The 25,066-nt window shown below is 31.2% G+C and overlaps 1 protein-coding gene across 1 annotated transcript in view; it reads right to left on the bottom strand.

The window, feature by feature from the left end:
• Positions 1-278: 278 nt before the first annotated feature.
• Positions 279-25,066, bottom strand: part of LOC139494488 (coiled-coil and C2 domain-containing protein 2A-like) — a gene marked incomplete in the record, with an annotated part of 66,945 nt that continues 42,157 nt past the window's right edge. The window contains 10 exon segments of the mRNA XM_071282650.1: positions 279-2,163; positions 15,882-15,957; positions 16,469-16,626; positions 17,274-17,396; positions 17,883-18,037; positions 18,287-18,383; positions 19,100-19,189; positions 19,596-19,790; positions 20,437-20,601; positions 22,467-22,562. Coding sequence (XP_071138751.1) covers positions 1,975-2,163; positions 15,882-15,957; positions 16,469-16,626; positions 17,274-17,396; positions 17,883-18,037; positions 18,287-18,383; positions 19,100-19,189; positions 19,596-19,790; positions 20,437-20,601; positions 22,467-22,562 — 1,344 coding nt within the window.

The raw sequence follows: 25,066 nt of genomic DNA, 5'->3' as shown, positions 1-25,066 counted from the left end.
CCCAGTCGGACCACATCCAATGTTTTCATACTTTGCAACCACAAATTTTTTGTGGCATAAAAAAAGCTATTTTGGTCAACAATTGCTATTGATTACAAACAAGACATCAATTACCACTGTGTACTTATCAAAAATTGATACAAGACCTTTCTGTTTTACAAGATATATCAATTCACCCAACTAAAACCAATATTTACATTTTGTAATACAGACTTTGTTCACTTTCTTCATAGACTTAATCCTGACAGATAATCCATTAAATAAACAATTAACAAAAGTAAATAAATGAGCATTTATTATAATAAAATAAATAATATATTGATATCACAGGCTTCATTGATCCCAATGATCTAAAGTAAAACAACATTCTCATACTTTCAACGTCTGTATCAAAAATAGGTCATATTCTGTAGCCACTTAAAATATTTCAATTTTAAGCTTTTAACTCAACAAGATTTTTATACTTTAATCAATTCAAATTAAATCAGATCAATTTATAGAATGAAGTCAAATTCAAATTGAAACCTTGAATATTTTTTTTTGAAGTTTCAATTTAAGAAAAAAAATAATCAATTTGTTCCATCAATTAAATGTTACTTATGAGTAAATAAAGTTTAAAAAATGTCAAGTTTCAAACCTTCAAAAGGGAACAGATACCCTTGAAAACATATAAAAAGTAACTCTTAACATTCTGGGTTAATCTTCTCACTTGATGGGGTTTAAAAATTGACATATATTCAACATCTCCCTTTACTCACTAACAAATATGCAATATATTTAAAGAAAATCTGTGGTTTAAAAACAAAAGGAAAAAAATCCTTCCCCCTCTACTCCAAATTTAAAAAAAAATGTTCTTATTAGTAGTGACAGTCTTATCCATTTTGTTGTAAAATATTTTTGGGTGAATTCTTTCTGAAACTAATTCATTAAAACACATTGCATAAACATTTCCATCCATTGTAAAAACTATGGACGGTGATCTTGGCTGTCCATTTTGTTTTCATATCTATCTGGAAAATGTACTTTTAAATAAGCAATCATTTATCCATTAAGGAAATAAATGATTCTATTAATGCAATAATGTGTAACATTAATCATCATATCTCTATTGTAATATCCATAAATATTCTAACGTTTGTATTAACAACATAGTTATATGATATGTAATTGATCTGGTAGTCCAATTAAAAAGTTAAACAACAATATATTCCTTTTTAAAGGATGCAATTCTGCATTAAATAATAATGATTAGGCTGTGATATCTGATATGACTGAAATAAGCCTTTACAGTAAAATTATCAATCATTTCAACCATAACACTAGAGACTTGTATCGTTTTAGACTAAACATTATCTGATAATTCCCAGCTTTGAAACTTTAATTGGAATCTAAGGTTTAGCAGAATCTCATGTTAGATTAGAATTTAGTTCATTTTAGCAAAATATGTTTCAAGGGAAAAATAAATTATTTTTAAAGAAAATTAATAAATAGACAACACATTAACATTACACTTAGACCAGCAAATGACTTAACAAGGGCACATGAACATTTTTGTCTTGTGACATAACTCATATTACTTTCGTTTTAAACCTTAGTATTGTCTATTGCTATGGCTGTGAACTACAGGAACTTTGCTATCATCTTTAATCATGGCACTCAGATTTAATCAAAGACAGGGGAGAAGGGGAAGACTGCCCAAAATATATTCTTAAAACAATTCATTTGTGAAAGAATGCATTCTTTCAATTAATCCTTGAAATGTCTACACAGTCAAAACCCTGATAATGGTTACTTTCACAAATGAAAATAATAAAAATCAATAAATATACATAATAACACTTATTGTTCATTTGAAATTTCAGATGCATAATTTAATTTCTGAGAATGTAGAATTTACTAAGATCTGGAATGGACGGATACTATAACTAATAACAACGTAATTGGTAGCACTATCACTATAGGTTCTAAATCTTGCTATCTCATTCTAATGAGTGATGCCACATACACCCATACAGATAGGACATTGTTTGGGTAAGGATGCATGTATACAGCCAGGGCAAATTCTACATCACTTGACTCCTGGGCATGTACGCCTGTAGAAAATACTTCTTCTGTGATGGATGATATTTCTGTAAATGGCATGTTTAATGGAAATCCTGACACCTGAAAAAAAAAGATAATTAGGGTCAAATTTTAACAGCTATTGAAACATTTGAATAGTCAACAGTCAAAGATCATAAAACTTTACAACACTTACCTGCTTTTTGATATTAAAATGCATCAAAAAAAGATAAATAATGAGGATTTATTATTATTCATTGGATACCAATTTTTGCAGGGTTTCGTGGATTTCAGGTGAACAACAGTGTCAAAGATTCAAAGAATTACAAATTCCTTTAGGTTTTGTATGAGATTGGTAAAACCACAAAATAAAACATCTGTGGAAATGCAAGTTTTCCTTGATCCACAAAATTTGATACTCACGAAAATATATATAAAAACAAGAATGTGTCCCCAGTACACGAATGCCCCACTCGCACTATCATTTTCTATGTTCAGTGGACCATGAAATTGGGGTAAACCCTCTAATTTGGCATTAAAATTAAAAAGATCATATCATAGGGAACATGTATACTAAGTTTGAAGTCGATTGGACTTCAACTTCATCAAAAACTACCTTGACCAAAAACTTTAACCTGAAGCGGGACAGACGAACGGACGGACGAACGAACGGACGCACAGACCAGAAAACATAATGCCCCTCTACTATCGTAGGTGGGGCATAAAAATGAAAATTGAGGGAAGGTCAGTTTTATTGCTCACTTAGCTCATTTTTAACATACCTGTTTATGTGCTACAGAAATCATATCTGCCCCAGTATTACAAATGGCAATAAGGCCAATCATTCAATCATACTCATATAATAACATTTACTTTCCTTTCACAATTGTAAAACAAACAAAAAACAAAATCACAAAGGGTTTAAAAAATAGACAGCAGATAACAAAGGTACAAAAAAAATCAAATGTAGAACAAGAATGCACATACTGAAATGTATCACCTGCTTTACTTATGATTGAACTTATCTTGAAAGTTTGTAATATGTAGGTTTTACAATGGGGGTCACATTTCGATAAACCATGCCATACAGACATAGACATGCACACCTTACAATCATTCCATACACCAAAAATACATGTTCTAGAGTACCTGAGAAATAGATCAAACCAAAACATTTACCAAAGAACCATGCAAATGAGGTCAATGTTATATGAACACTGCCAGATTGTCATGTATCCTTTACAATCATTCCATACACCAAATATAATTGACCTTGACGATTCATGAAAATGATGTCAAGGTCAGACGAAACCTCCCTACAATCTTTCCATACACCAAATATAATTGACCTTGACCAAAATGCATAGTTGACCAATAATTCATGAAAATGATGTCAAGGTCAGATGAGACTGGCCAGGCTGGTATGTACACTTTGCAATTATTCCATACACTTTTACTAATTATTGTATACCTGATTTATTGCTTTGAGTTTTTATGCCCCACCTACGATAGTAGAGGGGCATTATGTTTTCTGGTCTGTGCGTCCGTTCGTCCGTCCGTCCGTCCGTTCGTTCGTTCGTCCGTCTGTCCCGCTTCAGGTTAAAGTTTTTGGTCAAGGTAGTTTTTGATGAAGTTGAAGTCCAATCAACTTGAAACTTAGTACACATGTTCCTTATGATATGATCTTTCTAATTTTAAAGTCAAATTAAACTTTTGACCCCAATTTCACGGTCCACTGAACATAGAAAATGAAAGTGCATGTTTCAGGTTAAAGTTTTTGGTCAAGGTTGTTTTTGATGAAGTTGAAGTCCAATCAACTTGAAACTTAGTACACATGTTCCCTATGATATTATCTTTCTAATTTTAATGCCTAATTATATTTTTTATCCAATTTCACGGTCCATTGAACATGGAATATGATAGTGGGAGTGGGGCATCCGTGTACTTTGGACACATTCTTGTTGAGATATAGATTTGATTTACTTGAACCTTAATCACTGATCCATGAAACGAGGTCAGGTTAATCATATCTGACAGACATGCAGCCATTTTAAGGAGCACATATAGAACTTGAGTATCACTCAAAGATTAAAATACAAGAGAATTTGTCATGTCTATGGTAACTCCCTAAAAATGCACGGATACGACTGGAAACTCCTTTTTTCAATCTTTCAAGAACCATAAAAACGGTAAAAGTCAAAATCGCCATTGTTGAACTTGACCTTCATTTAGTTGTCAGTAACAACATATTAAAATTTGGGAAGCTTTGGTAGAACAGTTCATGCGTAAATGCACAGACACGACTGGAAACTCCATTTTTCAATCTTTCAAGAACCACAACTCCTGAACGGTAAAAGTCAAAATCGCCATTATTGAACTTGACCTTCATTTAGTTGTCAGTAACAACAAATTAAAATTTTAAAAGCTTTGGTTGAACGGTTCATGAGTTAATGCATGGACAACATTTGATTGCCACCCGCCCGCCGTACATCCCCAAATCAATAACCGACATTTTTGTCACAAAAATCCGGTTAAAAAGTAATACATGTTGTATGATAAAATCTCTAACAATTCTGCAGCCGCCAACTTGCATTATCACAAAAAATGCTTTTAATTATAAAATTGACAATAATAAATGCTCAATAACTTCACATCTGAAACCAGGTGCTCCGCAGGGCGCAGCTTTATACGACTGCAGAGGTCGAACCCTGAACAGTTGGGGCAAGTATGGACAAAACATTCAAGCGTGATACAGCTCTGAATTTGGATTGTGATCAAATTTTTGACATTACATGTTTTTTTTTTTACACAAAACAAATGTCAAGATTTTACAAATCAATTAAAGATTTCTTCTTCAAACTTTTTAAATCTAAAATTAAATAGTTGACACAGCATAGGTTTCTGACACAGAATGAATGTGGTCTAATGAACTTAAAAGTTTTTTTTTGCCTTTGAGTAATTCACTATGCTGTTGAATATTAATCCTCTCAAAAAAATGTTTGAAGAAATTTTCTTTTTATTTATGAAATCTGAAATGAGAAAAATTTAACCCCCCCCCCTTTTTTTTCACATCCCCGTTTCCCTTTTTTCCAAAACTCATATCAATTCAAATTTCTAATGGAGTTTGCAACAATAACTACTCTTTTAAATACATCATAAAATATTAAAATGTAAAATAAAGTGCTTGTTATCACTGAATGGTAAAGATTGGTTGGTAGTAAAAGTGAATATACATTGTTTATTGTATAAAACAATAAAAAAAACTTCATCAGCAACATTTTATATTGGCAAATTTCCAATGAAGTTATTTACATAAAGTTATTGGCAAATAAAAATAGAAAATGACATCATAGTCATGTCTGGCAAATGTCCAACATACATTATCTAAAAACATTTTAGATAAGATAAGGAAAAAAAGCTTCATCAGCAACAATTTATATTGGCAAATTTCCAATGAAGTTATTTACATAAAGTTATTGGCAAATAAAAATAGAAAATGACATCATAGTCATGTCTGGCAAATTTCCAACATATATTATCAACTACTATTCTATACAAAGAAAGATAACTCCAATTGAAAATTAATTGCTATTGCACAATATTGTGCAATTAGATATTTCTTGCTATTGTGCAATACTGTGCCATTGAAAATTTCTTGCTATTGCACAATACTTGATATGGAATCCTGATTTGGACCAACTTGAAAACTGGGCCCATAATCAAAAATCAAAGTACATATTTAGATAAAGCATATCAAATAAGCCCAAGAATTTAATTTTTGTTAAAATCAAACTTAGTTTAATTTTGGACCCTTTGGATCTTAATGTAGACCAATTTGAAAACTGGACCAAAAATTAAGAATCTACATACACAGTTAGATTTGGCATATCAAAGAACCCATTTATTCAATTTTTAATGAAATCAAACAAAAAAAAAGTTTAATTTTGGGGGGTCCAACTTGAAAACTAGGCCAATAATTAAAAATCTAAGTACATTTTTAAATTCAGCATATCAAAGAACCCCAAGGATTCATTTTTTTTTTAAATCAAACTAAGTTTAATTTTGGACCCTTTGGACCTTAATGTAGACCAATTTGAAAACGGGACCAAAAATTAAGAATCTACATACATAGTTAGATTCAGCATATCAAAGAACCCCAATTATTCAATTTTTGATGAAATCACACAAAGTTCAATTTTGGACCCTTTGGGACCCTTATTCCTAAACTGTTAGGACCAAAACTCCCAAAATCAAACCCAACCTTCCTTTTATGGTCATAAACCTTGTGTTTAAATTTCATAGATTTCTATTTACTTATACTAAAGTTATGGTGCAAAAACAAACATGATGCTTATTTGGGCCCCTTTTTGGCCCCTAATTCATAAACTGTTGTGACCTCAACTCCAAAAATCAATCCCAACCTTCCTTTTGTGGTCATAAACCTTGTGTTAAAATTTTGTTGATTTCTATTTACTTATACTAAAGTTATTGTGCGAAAACCAAGAATAATGCTTATTTGGGCCCTTTTTTGGCCCCTAATTCCTAAACTGTTGGAACCAAATCTCCCAAAATCAATCCCAACCTTCCATTTGTGGTCATAAACCTTGTGTCAAAATTTCATAGATTTCTATTCACTTAAACTAAAGTTATAGTGCGAAAACCAAGAAAATGCTTATTTGGGCCCTTTTTGACCCCTAATTCCTAAAATGTTGGGACCAAAACTCCCAAAATCAATCCCAACCTTCCTTTTGTGGTCATAAACCTTGTGTTAAAATTTCATTGATTTCTATTCACTTTTGCTAAAGTTAGAGTGCGAAAACTAAAAGTATTCGGACGACGACGACAACGACGACGACGCAGGATGACGACGCCAACGTGATAGCAATATACGACCAAAAAATTAAAATTTTTGTGGTCGTATAAAAATTGAGCATAGAGTCAAAAGAGCTTTCCTCTTTAATGACAAGAGTGCACACGCTGAAATGTCTCGCCTTCTATACTAATCATTGACATTATGTTGATAGTCCTAAGTATAAAGCTAAGCTTTAATACAACTGTCACATAAACTTAACATTAACCAAGATAGCTAAACAAAAACCAATGAACCTTGAAAATGAGGTCAAGGTCAGATGAACCATGCCAGGCAGACATGTACAGCTAACAATGCTTCTAGGTTGCATTTCTGTAAATATTGACAATGCAATTTCCCATAGGAACTCCTTTTACGGCTAAAACTGTACCACTTTTACTATGAAGTTTTGAAAAAAATCTTATCCTAGAATTGAAAGTTCATATGCACCACAATTTTTTTCAAAGGTCAAAATATAGGGCTGTGCGGCATATTTTCAACGTTTATATGCCCTGAACTTCTCAGAGTTTAAACTTACACTAATTTTCTTAACAACCCCTACCTCGAATGAAAGGTTACCACAGATTTCAATGTAAACAATATGCACGTGTTTATTTACTGGTAACATTCCCAAGTTCTGTCTCTGCGATATAGAACACAGAGAGCATAACTGGGAACCAGTATGTAAACCAAAATGAATTTTCTATGAATATTCAATTACTCCCCAAAAGAGGCGTGTTTTGAGAAACAGCTGTATTTACAAAGTGCAACCTATACAGACATTTATTTAAATAGAAAACTCTCTAAAATCAGTTTTTCTCACATTAATACTCATTTATCAGAATTAAAGTCTTAAAGAAATCACTGTGTATACTCTAAGTTTTTCTTTACTATACATTTCATACCCCCTCCCCTGTTTCAATTTTTTAAAGAATTTGAAAACAAGACTTTAATTATAGCCAGCTTACCCTATTTGCATATTTTCTGATAAAAAATGCCTAGAACCTGTTAAAAACTGTTTTGATAACATATTGAAAGCATATCAGAATATCATAAATGTAATGTTTAGCAGTCAATCATTACAACATTCAAGATTATATAAAGTATCCAATCCAGCCTCTATCTCCAGTCCACATCTTACTGTATGCCTATTTGTCAATTAAAGAACACATTTTCTGCCTCAAATGGTCAATTTAGAATTCTTGTCACAACAGTATCATCTTTAACCATATATCTGACACAATTTAGCTACTATATATACTAGAAGTGTTCAAACAAAGCCATATTTGCAATAGTTGTATGTATGCAGATACCAGTCTGAGATATAAATTCACTTAAAATGTTGTAGAGATGACTGCTAACATTTGATTTTTGCATAACTTCCAAGCATAGTTATTGTTTTCTATATCAAGAACTTTAAAATCATAAAATCATAGCATTTACAAGTTAAATTATTTGTTTTATGACCCAGGGGGTAGGCAATTTTCTATGTTTCTTGCCCCTGGGGCCTCAAATTTCCTAAATAATTCTGCTGTTTCTAGCAATTTGGAATATTTAGTACATATTCAGGATAGAACACACTATTGTAAGTTTTCTTGAGATATTTTTGTTTTTCTAGCTTGTATTTATTATGCCGTGGTGACAAAAAAGCAGATTTAGGTGTTGCGGCTTACTTTTGGGTTATCGAAAGGACACAAATACCCCATAAATAATATTCAGGAAGGATCTATGAGTTTCAATGACTGCGAAGAGTAAATATAAGCACTTCTTAACAATTTAACTTACAAATATGCAAATATTATGATTTAATTTTGTATCCAGGACTTTAAGTAAACTATGCATACTGTAAACTGTGAATTTATGCTGAGTCATCATATTTAAGGCCCAGGATTCTATCAATCTTCATTAAATATTTATAAAACTTCTTATTTGAGTTAATTTCTTTAAAATCTGTGAAATAAAGCAAATTTGGTTAAATTCTGAATGTTCCCCTTTTTCACCCTATATAGGTTGCATTTCTGTAAATATTGACAATGCAATTTCCCATAGGAACTCCTTTTACGGCTAAAACTGTACCACTTTTACTATGAAGTTTTGAAAAAAATCTTATCCTAGAATTGAAAGTTCATATGCACCACAATTTTTTTCAAAGGTCAAAATATAGGGCTGTGCGGCATATTTTCAACGTTTATATGCCCTGAACTTCTCAGAGTTTAAACTTACACTAATTTTCTTAACAACCCCTACCTCGAATGAAAGGTTACCACAGATTTCAATGTAAACAATATGCACGTGTTTATTTACTGGTAACATTCCCAAGTTCTGTCTCTGCGATATAGAACACAGAGAGCATAACTGGGAACCAGTATGTAAACCAAAATGAATTTTCTATGAATATTCAATTACTCCCCAAAAGAGGCGTGTTTTGAGAAACAGCTGTATTTACAAAGTGCAACCTCTATACAACATATATAGTTGACCTATTACTTATAGTTTAAGAAAAATAGACCAAAACACAAAAACTTAACACTGTGCAATGAACCGTGAAAATGAGGTCACGGTCAAATAAAACCTGCGCGACTGACATAAAGATCATTAAATCTTTCCATACACCAAATATAGATGACCTATGGCATATAGTAATTAGATAAAAAGACCAAAACTCAAAACTTAACTTTAACCACTGAACCATGAAAATGAGGTCAAGGTCACATGACATCTGCTCGTTAGATAGGTACACCTTACAATCATTCCATACAACAAATATAGTAGACCTATTGCATATAGTATGAGAAAAACAGACCAAAACACAAAAATTTAACTATAACCACTGAACCATGAAAATGAGGTCAAGGTCAGATGACACCTGCCAGTTGGACATGTACACCTTACAGTCCTTCCATACACCGAATATACTAGCCCTATTGCTTGTAGTATCTGAGATATGGACTTGACCACCAAAACTTAACCTTGTTCACTGATCCATGAAATGAGGTCGAGGTCAAGTTAAAACTGTCTGACAGACATGAGGACCTTCCAAGGTACGCACATATCAAATATAGTTATCCTATTACTTATAATAAGAGAGAATTCAACATTACAAAAAATCTTAACTTTTTTTTCAAGTGGTCACTGAACCATGAAAATGAGGTCAAGAACATTGGACATGTGACTGACGGAAACTTCGTAACATGAGGCATCTATATACAAAGTATGAAGCATCCAGGTCTTCCACCTTCTAAAATATAAAGCTTTTAAGAAGTTAGCTAACACCGCCGCCGCCGCTGCCGCCGCCGCCGCCGCCGCAGCCGCCGCCGCCGGATCACTATCCCTATGTCGAGCTTTCTGCAACAAAAGTTGCAGGCTCGACAAAAACTATGTCAAGACTTTTTTTAGATTTGTTAAAGCAACTTGAATTAACACAAAGTGTCCTTGTAACTATAGGAAAAGTTTATGATTAAATGAGTTATTCATTTGACACAATAAGACACTTTAATATTAATGATTTTTTTATTGATTTCAGTCTCAAAACTTTAAACTGCAAAGGGGGGTTTAAAATTAAATGGTCTTCATTGATTAAGGTCTCAAAACATTAAACTGCAAGAGAGTTGTTCCTCAAAGAAAATTTTGAAAAGATGAATTAAAACAAACTTCAACTTATTATTATAACTTTTTAACAAATATTGTGTTGTAATTTGCAACCAGCTTGGCCTATTTCAAGACAAGCTCATAAATAATGATTTTTTTGACAGTTAACGTCAGTTAACTCTGGAACAATGCTGAAATTCTACAAAAATAAATACATTCTGTACGAAAAATTTAAAAAAGATCTGTTATGCATAAACCTAATTTCAATTATCAGAAGAAATTCATTTTATTGTCAAAATTTTAAAGATTAATGCCCAATGACTCTATATTGAAACATTGATGAAAATGGAAATAAACTTTTCTGTTTGAAACCACAGTACAAAACGTCTAGACCAAGGATCCGAATTTTTTTTAACCTAATTTCGGCCATTTTGAGATAACTTAAAAGTTTGTGCCCTTTTTCAAAAAAAGATTGTCAAAATCACATAACTGATCATAACTGAGTATGCTGATACTCGTAGCCTCAACGAACTTGTTTAACTGTTGCATTGCATCTACTTCATTTTCCTACTGTTTTTCTAAAATCATTCAAGAGCAATTAAAAGAAGGCGACAGTTTATAAATGAAATGACTTTAATGACTCAAAACGAAGAATTTCTCAGACATCGCTTAATTTTCTTTCGTTTTTGAAGACAAAATTAAAACCAGATGTTTTGCGAAATACTTAAACTAGCAAATCCGGACTTGTTTCCGGGGTTAGTTTTGTTGATCAAATTCACAGGAAATCATCGGCTTTTTATTTTTTTTTGCCATTGATAGTGTTTGAATATTAATGATAATAGTTGCTCTTGCTTTATTTAGCATGAAATCATTTTGAATTTACGATTTAGTGTCTTATCTGCAGAAGACAATTTCAACGGTGTATTACATAGTAAACAAAGGACGTGTGTTAGTAGCAGAGACATATATACACATGTCTCTGATTAAATCGAGTTTTAATTTAATTTTAAATGAGAATTTACAATTGTCTTAGCATAAATGTAATTAAATAATGAAGACAGTTGTTATGGAATTTTAATTTCTTAATAATATTAGTTCTGAGCTTGTGATCAATACTATAGCCAGGTGTGAATTAAAAACACAGGTGAAAGGATTGGCGATAATTAGCCATATTTCCCCGAGGCATTAATATAGTTATTAGGAGGGCCCTCAGGATTATACACAATACTGGAGTGGCACTTTTATTACTGGAAATTTAAAGGGATAACTAAACAATCAAAGAGCAGAATGCTCTGAGGGATACGATTGCCATATAGTTTTCATTGACACATGTATAGCAGTTTTGCCAACTTTTCATTAAGCAAATTCGTGAGATTTGGCCAAAATAGAAAAGATCTAAGAGGAAAAAATTGATCCAAGGATACTGCTGCAAAAAAGCATGACTTTTTTCTATGGGTGCCGATTTGAACAGGTGCCGATTTGACTTGTACCCAGTAATCTCGGACTATGCACTTCGTATCTTATCACCGTTAATTCTAGGAGGAACCCCATTTCCCAGTTCCATTTATTATATCAAATATTATTGGATGCCGAATTGACTTTTAAATAGGTGCCGATTTGACTAGATGCCGATTTAACCAGGTGCCGATTTGACTTTTTCTATGGGTGCCGTTTGACCAGGTGCCGATTTGACTTGTACCCAGTAACCTCGGACTATGCACTTCGTATCTAATCACCGTTAATTCTAGGAGGAACCCCATTTCTAACTCTTTAATTATTAATTTCCTTTGGGTCAGTGGGCATGAATCCTTCCGTACACACTCCTCTGTTTAAATTGAGATCGTTCTTAATATAATACGACGTTTATCGACATCTAACGAGTTAATTTTTTCTTGACGATTTTCTGAAAGGGAGACAACTCGAAACGATAATATGGAAGACTCCATTTGGCTAAAGGGGTGTTATAGGTAAAACTTCATTGATTTTAATTTAAATGATGCATATGATTTTAAATTATGCAACAACAATATTAAACCCTCAATAGCAGGCAGACATAGAAAGAATCCAATGAGTTTCAAATTAATTAATAAGCAGGGAATCCAGAACAACCACTCAATCTGATACCCCTTGAAATCAAGAAAACTAGACGCATGCGCATTAATACATAAAGAAACCCGCGACTTGCGATTTGGAACAAGAACGTTTATTTAATTTATGATATGATGAATGAGTCTCAATTTCTTTATGAGAGTACAGTATCAGTTTCATAACGGTAAAATATAGAAAACTCCACTTCAGTTCTATAAACAGTTTCGTATAAAAAACTAGGGGTTATTCCCCGACTAAAAATAACCATGGAGGGAAACCCCTGTTTATTTACTCAATTGGTGAAAAAGTATCATGTTTTTTGTATTTGATTGTAAAAATTAGTTAATTAGCTTTGAATTAAAACAGGTTGAATGATTGAAATAATTTTAAAAATTATATTAACTTTACATGTTTTGAGGGGAGACAACACTGTAAACAACCTGTTTTTTTGGCAGTGAAAATTGAAAACTTATTTGCAGCCACTGTAGCTCTTTTCGGAGCAGGAAACCGTACCCTGAAACAAGATTTTTTTGAAAGGCCAGGTAAAAACCTACAAATTTCATACAGTTTTGATTATGTAAAATGTGCATGGATCATGTCTTCATGGGTGTGCACATGACCAGGTTTCAAGTTTTTTATGTTCAAATTAGACCTTTTTTCCCCCATGTTCATTGGATGGAATATTTTTAATATATTAAAAGTACACATTATTTTTATTTCATTATAAACTAGAGAACATTCTGATTCCAGTGATATCTAGTTTTATACAAGTATCTTTATTAATCAGTCCACCACTAAGGGTCACTTATGCATGGTCCCTCAAAATGTGACGTCATAGAAAAAAACTGTTGATTGCACCCTTAAAGGGACAAATATATATTATAGTGATGTTTTCGCATAGAAATGTGTTCGCGAATGGAGTAAAACAATTCTGAAAAATATTGTACGGCACGTATACTTTAATTTAAAAGCATCAGTTTGGTATATTTAATGCAAATATTACAGATTTGTACATAGCAACCAGAAATAAGAAAACCAGACTCTGCGCGAATATTGAAGTTTTTTTCAACTTTTTGTGACGTCATGATATTTTATTCAATCTCTCATATATTTGAAACCAAAAGTTGCACATGCAAAGTGTAGATTTTTTCTACTTTGACCTGTATTTCTGATCAGTGTGACATAAATTTTAATTCATTATAATATATATTTGGTACTATTTAAAGTCATAAAAGTACAAGTGCCATCCCTAAGAAAAAAACTATTTCCATATTTTTCTCAACTCAGCTATAACTAAGTTCACATAATACTAGGGACAAAATATATTTAAAGTAACTTTATTCATGCTTATTTCATAGTTTTTATTCTATTTATTCAAAAGAAACCCTATTTTATGATTTATTTTCTTTGTAAAACTGATGAAAATGAGATACAGGAAATGTTTGGATTTTGCTGGTTAAACTGTTTGCCACTGGCCAATATGCCAGTACTATGCGACATGAAAAAAGAGCTGTATTTTCACTATTCGTGGTCACAATCCTTAAAGTCAGACATCATTTTAATCGGTATAGTGTACAGATTCAGAAAAGCTAAGAAATTTTAATATATCGCATATAAAGTTTTGCCTTAAGGGTGCTATAAACAGTTTCGTATAAAAAACTAGGGGTTATTCCCCGACTAAAAATAACCATGGAGGGAAACCCCTGTTTATTTACTCAATTGGTGAAAAAGTATCATGTTTTTTGTATTTGATTGTAAAAATTAGTTAATTAGCTTTGAATTAAAACAGGTTGAATGATTGAAATAATTTTAAAAATTATATTAACTTTACATGTTTTGAGGGGAGACAACACTGTAAACAACCTGTTTTTTTGGCAGTGAAAATTAAAAACTTATTTGCAGCCACTGTAGCTCTTTTCGGAGCAGGAAACCGTACCCTGAAACAAGATTTTTTTGAAAGGCCAGGTAAAAACCTACAAATTTCATACAGTTTTGATTATGTAAAATGTGCATGGATCATGTCTTCATGGGTGTGCACATGACCAGGTTTCAAGTTTTTTATGTTCAAATTAGACCTTTTTTCCCCCATGTTCATTGGATGGAATATTTTTAATATATTAAAAGTACACATTATTTTTATTTCATTATAAACTAGAGAACATTCTGATTCCAGTGATATCTAGTTTTATACAAGTATCTTTATTAATCAGTCCACCACTAAGGGTCACTTATGCATGGTCCCTCAAAATGTGACGTCATAGAAAAAAACTGTTGATTGCACCCTATATGACAGAAATAGAACTCTCGCATTTATCAAAACTGGGGAATTCCCTCTGACGTGTTTCTAAATTTATAAAAACACTAAATAAAAATACTGCTTAATTCTGATTTTCCGTGTTGTTAAAAACACGCATATAAGTCAAGGGAAAAATCAAACATGAAGATTATGAGAAGAACATTACAGGAAAGTTGTTTATGTTCAATCCTTTTGCTTGTTTTTACCTTTTAAAGCAAGACAATCATAAGAATCTGAGATGTTGCTGAATGTTTAGAATAAAACGGTTGACGTGAGGGAATGAGCCCTGAGTCAAAAGTAAAAGTCTACAGATTGCTTAAAAGCAATCGTATCCCAAAAACAAGTTCAAATGGCGATTTAGAAACTCAATCTCAACGAAATGACCGAAACTATTTCTGTTAAAAAATAAAATTTGTCCTAAATCCCAGTTACAGTTTAGGACAAACGCTTTCAATTTAAGACAAGTCTGGTAATATGACGGTTTCAAAACCCTTGGTCTAGACAGCAAGTTTGGGTTACAATGAAAAGTGCTTGTTTTTATTAATCTTTTAAGAATGAGAGTCTCATAACTTGAAGAATATATCTTTAAAGTCTGACATTATTAAATGATGCAAGCATTAAACAGGAAATAAACCAGATATGTCTGTTTAACCATTTTAATAGGATGCTTACAGATTTCCCTACATTCTCATATCATAATAAACATCAAAAAGTTTTAGAATTGAATGCACCAATCATTAAAGTGAGACTTATTTTCAATGAAATGCTGACAAATCAACCAGCAACCAAAATAACAGGGTAGAAAACATGATTTAAAGACCCAATGTGAAGATTTTAAGCTTGTTCTCTGCACTCACTCGCCAAAACAATTCACACTGTGGCTCACAGCTGATATTTTACGAAATCTATGTGTAGAAAACCTGATAATCTATACGGAAAGGGTATTAAATTTTTTAGAGATGACAACATGGTTTTATGGATAACATTAGTATGACTTACCTTATAGGAACTAAACTGATTCTCTAAGTCCTGTAGATGTGAAGCACCTGGTGACTTTCCTAAATTTTCCTCCAAACTGTAATATAAAATTTTAAAACAAATGACAAAGTTACCTTATAAACTCTTTAAAAACTTTCAAAAAAAGGGAAAACATAGATCTCACAATTTCTAAATACAAAATGATGTTGTATGAAGGTTTATGTCAGATTTTCTTATTTTCTGTTTACAATTTGATGTTGTGTGAGGATTTTTGCAGAATTCTTCTCATTTAGTATTTATAATATGAATCGTGTGAGAACATAGGAAGAGTTTTTCTTATTTTCATGTAAAATGTGATGTTCTATGATGAATAAGGCAGTACTTTTCCCATTTTTGTTGTGAAATGTCTGTAATGATATAGGTAGTGCTTTTCTAATTTTCATGTCCATTGTGTTTCATGTCCATTTTCATGAATATTGTGTGAGGAGATAAATAGTACTTTTCCCATTTTCTTTGATTAAGGTTATATGTGGATGGGAATGAGAATTGCTTATGCAGGTTTTTCTCATTATCATTATTCAGAATAAGGTATACAAAATGAGACTTACATAGGTAAAACTTTTCTCATTATCTGTGTACAATGTCTGTTCCATCGTGTGATGTAACGACTTCTCCATTCCATTATTTTATTCTTTAAATGCTGTTCTAACTTTTCTTGTAATTCTACTACATTTTTCTTTGCAGTAAAATAATAAAGACTTTCGGGCTAAAAGAGAAAATGACATCAAATTATTAATTTTACAAAGAATGCTATTGCTCAATGTTAAACCTCATTTAAAATTTCAAGCGCTTCCAATGATTTTTCTTATAAATTCAATTGAATTTTCTAACGATATTGATGTAGGATGGACTTTGCAACATAAAACCATTCATGTGATTAACATTTGAATCTTCTAAAAGGCTATTAGAAACTGTAAGGGGTTGAATAAATCTTCAATTATTTTTAGCATTTTTTGAAGCACTTAAGGCATTGACAAACTGAATCAATACCCACATGAAATAGAAATATCTGAATTATTGTAATTTGAATGGACTTGTTATAGGATAGAATGATATAAAAGCAGAAAAATGTTGTAAAGAAAAACAAAAATATATTTTATAAAATTGTTAAGACTTTTATTATATTAATAGGTTATTATAGGTTGATCATCAATATATCAAGGATCCTAGGAAGAAAGTTATATCCTTGAAAGATTTCTTAATAGATTTAATGGAAAATAGAATTGCATGAAATGAAGGATCAAATTTTCAAAAGGAAATTAAAAATTTTAAGGTGAAATTGCTTGATTTCAATATTATCATCATCTAAGTTTTCATTTTTTTAGACAATTTCTTATAGTTGTTATGTCATACCTGTATCGAACCCAGGTGTTGGTTTGGAAATCTTCTGCCATAGAATGGTGTCCAGTATGATGTATTACTAAATTCAAAGTTCATCTGTGCTGGTTTCTCATACTGTTGTACATTAGCAAAAATCTAAAAGAAACAAGTTCTTGGTAAGCATTTCTATAGATATATGAAGATGTGGTAAGAGTGCTAATGAGACAACTCTCCATCCATGTCACAATTTGTAAAAGTAAACCATTATCACTATCACTATTTGTGCAAGCAAATGAATATGGAAGCTTGTCACAATTCATTGCCTCAAAGTCAAAGACATTTTGTGAAATATTTGTTTTTCATAAGTAAATAAAAAAGTCAGGACAATTTTCAGTTTAAATCTAACTACCCCGGTATATATTTTTCTTAAATATTAAATTTTGAGTTTGAATTGTTTGAATTTGTTTTGAAAGTCTTCACTTTATTTGACCTCAACAGAGGGTCACAGACATAAAATAACATTGGACCCATCTTGGAAAGCACTTGTAACAAGTTTTTATATAAAGTGTTTAAAAATGTTGATTTGTTTCTGAAAGTGAGTTTTGACTTTCAAATGGACTTGAAGTGTAGCACATTTCTTACATTTTCATCGTTTATTATACAGCCTATAGAGATTAGAGGACAATAGTTGTCATGGACTTTGTAATGTTCTCCTGTATTAGCATTCCATATCAGAAAACCATTAGTACCATCCTCAGTCAATACATAGGCAGTAGGACCTTCTGGGATACCAGTTCCTGTAATACACAAAAAATGTTCATTTTCCTGTCATTTTTCTTTTTTCTCTCAAACAAAATTTTATAAAAAACATAATTTATAAAAAAAATATAACTGACTCTACTTTATTTTATTGGTCATTACTTCTACCCATAGCAAAAAGATTACTTTTTCATCCAACTTGTAAGTTTTACCCTAAAATTATTTCTCATATAGTGTGCATTTTTCACAATCTTCATAATACAACATTATTAAAATAAAACCCTTACCTATTATAATCCATGCTTTTAAACCAATACCAAGGAAGAAATTAGTCAATAAAACAGCATGTTCTTCTTCGTCACCAACATTCATGCGTAGGAATTGCTGGAAATAAATATTTTAAACTTTGTAGCAAGAAAATAATATTTAGCAAAAGTAGTAGTACATTTTATTTCCATGGAGATTATATGGTCACATCACCTCAGTCATGGTTCATTAAACTTTGTGATCATTTCAGTTAAAGGGGAACCACTTATACTTAGTTTATGATAATTTGGTACGCATTTGCATTGTCACAATTAATTTCCATGTTGTTCATAAGTGTTTCTCGTTTCTCGTTATTTTATATAAAGTAGACCCTTGGTTTTCCTATTTGAAAAGCCTTAAAGGGTATACACTAGTCATTTTTAGGGCCCTTTATAGCTATTGTTCATTGTGAGCCTGGGTTCTGTGTTGAAGACCGTACTTTAACCTATAATGGTTTACTTTTATAAATTATGACTTGGATGGAGAGTAGTCTCATTGGCACTAATACCACATCTTTTTATATCTAATTATTTTACCTTTCACCTATACTTTTGGTTCATTGACATTAAATGTGTTGCAAAGATTACATGTTAAAGTTTTGCCATTTTTATTTCTCGATTTGCATTTAACTGACAAAGTTACACACAGCCAAGAAATATATGTGTATCAACAGTTCATTGTACTAGTCATTCTACTTTGACCTGTACTTAATTTCTTATTTTGTCTAATTACTTACTGAAAATGGTAAAAACTAATACAGAATATATATTCAACAGGTGCTTGTAAAAACTTACATCACAGGTACTCCAGATATCACACAGTCCAGGAAAAACAACTGCATCTGATACATGAGGAATTAATGATACATATCTGGCTAGTAATTTCTGAAAATACAGCAAAAAATTGTGAATTATTAGGTCTTAAATAGTATCATGGTACATAGTAAAAATTTAGGTATACAGGAAAATAAATCACACCGTGTTTTATAAATATATCAAAAATCAATTGTGGACAATAATCATTAAACAGTTGGAAATATATTTTCATAAAACAACATTCTAATTATACTCTAAAAATAATACATAAGAATTACAATTATAAGTTTTCATATTGCTTTTTTCAAACTTTATTCAAATGCTGATGGTTTGAATCTGAAGACTGATTTGGAAAATGCATATAGGAAAAAAAAATTATGCATTGCAGCCAAAAATGTAAAATGCCTTTTGATCCCTCATTCTTTTTAAACAGCCCCTTATTAATAAAATATTATTTTTCAATCTTAGTACTTACAGCTGTTTCTAAATTATTTTCTCTAATTAGTTCCTCTGGAGGTTTCAAGGACTTGAAATATCTGGTAACAAACACACTTTTGCCATTAACATCCACCACTGTTGATTTAAATTCACGTTTTGGGAATCGACCATTTAATTCATTCTGCCAGGTTTCAGCAAATTGTAATAATTTTTCACTTTCATTCGTTACAAACTGTAAAAGAATCAAATATACATGTACGCATACTGTAATTAATATTTCCTATTTTATGCAATCTATAAGAATACATGGCAAACATTTCAAGCATTGACTTCCAATTTTTCTATTTATTTTTCTTGAATCCCACTTCTATTTCCACTTCATACTTTGTTCATTTGACTGTTATCACAAAATTGCACAATACAAAATGCATTTTATGCAAGGTAGGAAGATTTTTCCATCTTTGATTTTTTCTTATACAATAAAAAAAAAGGAAAACTCAATTATAAAAAAAAATAATTAAAAAAAAAAATAATTATTAACTGTATGATAACTCAGTTTGACCAAAATGATCTTGACAAAAACGAGTTAGTTTGGGTATAGATAGTATATATGAATAATATAGAAATATATTTTTTTTTTTACCAATCATGTACCCTTGCAGGTTTTTAACTTCATTCAATGAATTTTTTTTCCACATAAAATTTTATATTATAGAACACTGGAAAGTCAGTGTAAGAACACAGCGTTGAATGTTAACAAGGGGAACAATCAATTAATATTTAAAGGATTATTTCCCTTTAAAACCATATTTAATTTTAAGATATCATGTTTTTGAGAGTTGCAAAAATATGTATATGAAAATCCTATGTCAACCTACCTTTTCTCTCATAGGTTCTGGTGGTGATACAGGTGGTTCCATGGTTATAAATAAACTCATGTAAGTTTTACCATCCTTTGAGGTGCTGATGCCATCCTCCTCTGCATCCTCACCACTGTAACCTAGTAAAATGGGAGGGGCTTTTATTTGGAAAGTACCTTCAATCTGAAAAGTAAAATATTCAACCAAGTAAAATGAAGGGTTTATTTCCAACTGGAATAATATGCCATATGGCAAAATGAAATTTGTTTCAAAATTTGATGTTCCTTTGTGTTAATTTTATTTGAAAAAAAAAATTACATGTAAAGCAAAAAATATGGAACCTAATTAATATAAAGGGCTGCGCTTTAGCGCATGATACGCCCGTTGCTCTTTTAACTTGTCTTTTATGCTTTAAATGAATTTATATGATCAACTAGAAATATATATACAAATCAAAAGGGATGTTACATTTTAAAATATATTCACCAAAGTTTCATAAAATCCCCTTTTTTAAGTATAAAAATTCATTACTTAAGAAAACGTAAAATCTAAAATTTATAAAAATGGAAAGGGAGCTTAGGTCAATAGATATAAACAATTTATCAAAGTTGCATAAAATTTTGTGGAAGTGTTAGTTATTGTCCCAAAATTGGAAAATCCCCCCTTTTTTAAGCATAAAAATTCATAACACGGAAATGTAAAATCTGAAATTTATAAAAATTGAAAGGGAGCTTACATCAATAGATAAAAACAATTCACCAAAGTTTCATGGACATTGGTGAAAGCCTTTTTGAGTTATTGTCCGAAGTGTTGAAAATCCCCCTTTTTTTTATGAATAAAGCCCCATAAATCCAAAACTTAAAATCTGAAATTTATAAAAATTGAAAGGGAGCTTACATCAATAGATATAACCAATTCACCAAAGTTTCATGGACATTGGTGAAAGCCTTTTTGAGCTATTGTCCGAAGTGTTGAAAATCCCCCTTTTTTTATGAATAAAGCCCCATAAATCCACAACTTAAAATCTGAAATTTATAAAAGTTACAAGGGAGCTTACATCAATAGATATAAACAATTCACCAAAGTTTCATGGACATTGGTGAAAGCCTTTTTGAGTTATTGTCCGAAGTGTTGAAAATCCCCCCTTTTTTATGAATAAAGCCCCATAAATCCAAAACTTAAAATCTGAAATTAAAAAAAAACGAAAGGGAGCTTACGTCAATAGATATAAACAATTCACTTAAGTTTCATGGAAATTGGTGAAAGTGTTTTTGAGTTATTGTCCAAAGTGTGGACGACGGACGGACGGACAACGGTATACCATAATCAGTCTGCACCAAAAACTTGTTCAACTACTAGTCCAAAGACCAATATTCTGACATTTTTCCTATTGGGCCAAAAAAAGTTTTGCAAAAACTTACTAGTCCGAATGAAATTTTACTAGTCTGGGGCATCGGACTAGTGGCTAACCGTGCAGACTGCATAATACGTCCCGTCTAAAAGACGACGGGCGTATAAAAATTATCAAAATAAAGCATGTATTTTATTTTCCTTTCAGTCAACACATATGAAAACATAACTTATTCTATCAAAATTCACAATACATTAAATAATATATAAAGCATGGATTTTATTTCCCTTTCAGTCAACAAATATGAAAACATAAGTTATTCTATTAACATTCACAATACATTAAATATATATATATGACACCAAACACCTTGTGGTGGGGCCTTAAAAATATATTTTCTGCTGTAACTGCTCTCATGAGGAGAAGAACAAAACAGCTCTATAAGTATATCATCAAAATGTTTGAAAAAGAACATTTTTGGCATAATATTTGAATCATACAACAAAGGTCAAAGGTTGTTTCACCAATATTGATTGGTTTTATATGATTTGTTGACAACAATATGTTACTGCTGACATTGTCTGAAATACACAATAAACTTTTGTGTATAACATGTAAAATGTCTAGAAAGTGGAATAAACCATCTACATTTACATGATAACTTACTTTTCCATTATAATATATAGTAGTAACTTACTTTTCCATTGTAATATATAGTAGAGAATGGAACACACATTCGACCTAACCATTTCCTTTCTATCCTTTGATGAACTGTTTGTGATTGCCTATCATCCTGAAATATCAAGTAATATTTTAATATAATTTCTACAATTCAGTATAACTAGAGGCTCTAAAGAGCCTGTGTCGCTCACCTTGGTCTATGTGAATATTAAACAATGGACACAGATGGATTCATGACAAAATTGTGTTTTGGTGATGGTGATGTGTTTGTAGATCTTACTTTACTAAACATTCTTGCTGCTTACAATTATCTCTATCTTTAACAGTACTTTCTGTGGAAAATGTTATTGAAAATCTTCAAATTTTAAGCAAATTGTTAAAAATTGACTATGAAGGGCAATAACTCCTTAGGGGGTCAATTGACTATTTTGGTCATACTGACTTATTTTTAGTTCTTACTTTGCTGTACATTATTGTTGTTTACAGTTTATCTCTATCTATAATAATATTCAAGATAATAACAAAATAAAGGGCTGCGCTTTAGCGCATGATACGCCCGTTGCTCTTTTAACTTGTCTTTTATTGGAAAATCCCCCCTTTTTTAAGCATTAAAATTCATAACACGGAAATGTAAAATCTGAAAGGGAGCTTACATCAAAAGATATAAACAATTCACCAAAGTTTCATGGACATTGGTGAAAGCCTTTTTGAGTTATTGTCCGAAATGTTAAAAATCCCCTTTTTTTATGAATAAAGCCCCATAAATCCAAAACTTAAAATTTGAAATTTATAAAAATTGAAAGGGAGCTTACGTCAATAGATATAAACAATTCACCAAAGTTTCATGGACATTGGTGAAAGCCTTTTTGAGTTATTGTCAGAAGTGTTAAAAATCCCCCTTTTTTATGAATAAAGCCCCATAAATCCAAAACTTAAAATCTGAAATTTATAAAAATTGAAAGGGAGCTTACATCAATAGATATAAACAATTCACCAAAGTTTCATGGACATTAGTGAAAGCCTTTTTGAGTTATTGTCCGAAGTGTTGAAAATCCCCCTTTTTTTATGAATAAAGCCCCATAAATCCAAAACTTAAAATCTGAAATTAAAAAAAAACAAAAGGGAGCTTATGTCAATAGATATAAACAATTCACCAAAGTTTCATGGACATTGGTGAAAGCCTTTTTGAGTTATTGTCCGAAGTGTTAAAAATCCCCCCTTTTTTATGAATAAAGCCCCATAAATCCAAAACTTAAAATCTGAAATTAAAAAAAAACGAAAGGGAGCTTACGTCAATAGATATAAACAATTCACTTAAGTTTCATGGAAATTAGTGAAAGCGTTTTTGAGTTATTGTCCGAAGTGTGGACGACGGACGGACAGACGGACAACGGTATACCATAATACGTCCCGTCCCGGGCGTATAAAAACAGCAAAATTTCCTCAAAATTACCAATTCAGGGGCAGCAACCTAACAACCGATTATCCGATTCATCTGAAAATTCCAGGGCAGATAGATCGTGACCTGATCAACAATTTTACATCCTGTCAGATTTGCTCTTAATGCTTTGGTTTTTGAGTTATAAGCCAAAAACTGCATTTTACCCCCATGTTCTATTTTTAGCCATGGCGGCCATCTTGGTTTGTTGGCCAAGTTACCGGACACATTTTTTTAACTAGATACCCCAATGGTGATTATGGCTAAGTTTGGTTAAATTTGGCACAGTAGTTTCAGAGGAGAAGACTTTTCTTCTTTCGCCTTTTAGGCCAGGTGAGCTAAAAAGTAATTGTAGTATTATAATTTAAAACATAAATAATAAATTCTATACTCATGTCTATATTTTGTTATTTTTGTTATTTCTTACTTTCAATACATTTATATGTTAAATTAAACATTATCACTTGTAGATAATTTCAAATAAATTAGATGTACTTTTCAAGTTAGAAATGTAGGAGTATAAAAATGCCTCAATACATCAACACACTTTAAGGCATAATAAGACTTTTTCGATCATTTAGGCCTTTTTAACATATTTAAGTGTTGGCAATTATAACAAATAAAACATGTTAGATCATGGTGAAAGTTTTGGGGTTATTTGATTTTTTCATTTATTTCCAAATAATTTATAGAATAATATGGCAGAGTGTATATAATTTTACCAATGGCAGGTTTAAAACATTGTTTTTTTTTTTTTTATAAATTTGTGAATTAAAAAAACAGTTGAGCCATGGTAATTAACATCTCTGATAATCATGCATTTTTTGTACATGTATAACTCTTTGACCAACTAAAATCAATATAGGAGAAAATTGTAAGATTTAGACATTTAACAGTGCTGGAGGGTTCATAGGTCAAAGTGATAAGGAATATAAAAGTGTTACTCAATCAAATTTTATCATTTATAGGAAAATAATATACATGTGTTAGAATTCATGAAACAATACTCACTTTGGATTGCTACAGAAAAAGAAGTCTTGAAGAGTAAAGATAAAGCACACAATACAAACAAGAATAAACAAATATTACAATAGAGTTCATGCTTATCATTAAACTATTAATAAAACTATATAAAAGCCATTTTTTCATATGAAAAAGCTGAAGCAGAAAACTAAGTA

The sequence above is a fragment of the Mytilus edulis genome, chromosome 1, assembly GCF_963676685.1.
Source record: "Mytilus edulis chromosome 1, xbMytEdul2.2, whole genome shotgun sequence".
Classification (NCBI taxonomy): domain Eukaryota; kingdom Metazoa; phylum Mollusca; class Bivalvia; order Mytilida; family Mytilidae; genus Mytilus; species Mytilus edulis.
The sequence above is the reverse complement of the archived record's forward strand: the minus strand, read 5'-3'. Positions and strand labels throughout refer to the sequence as shown.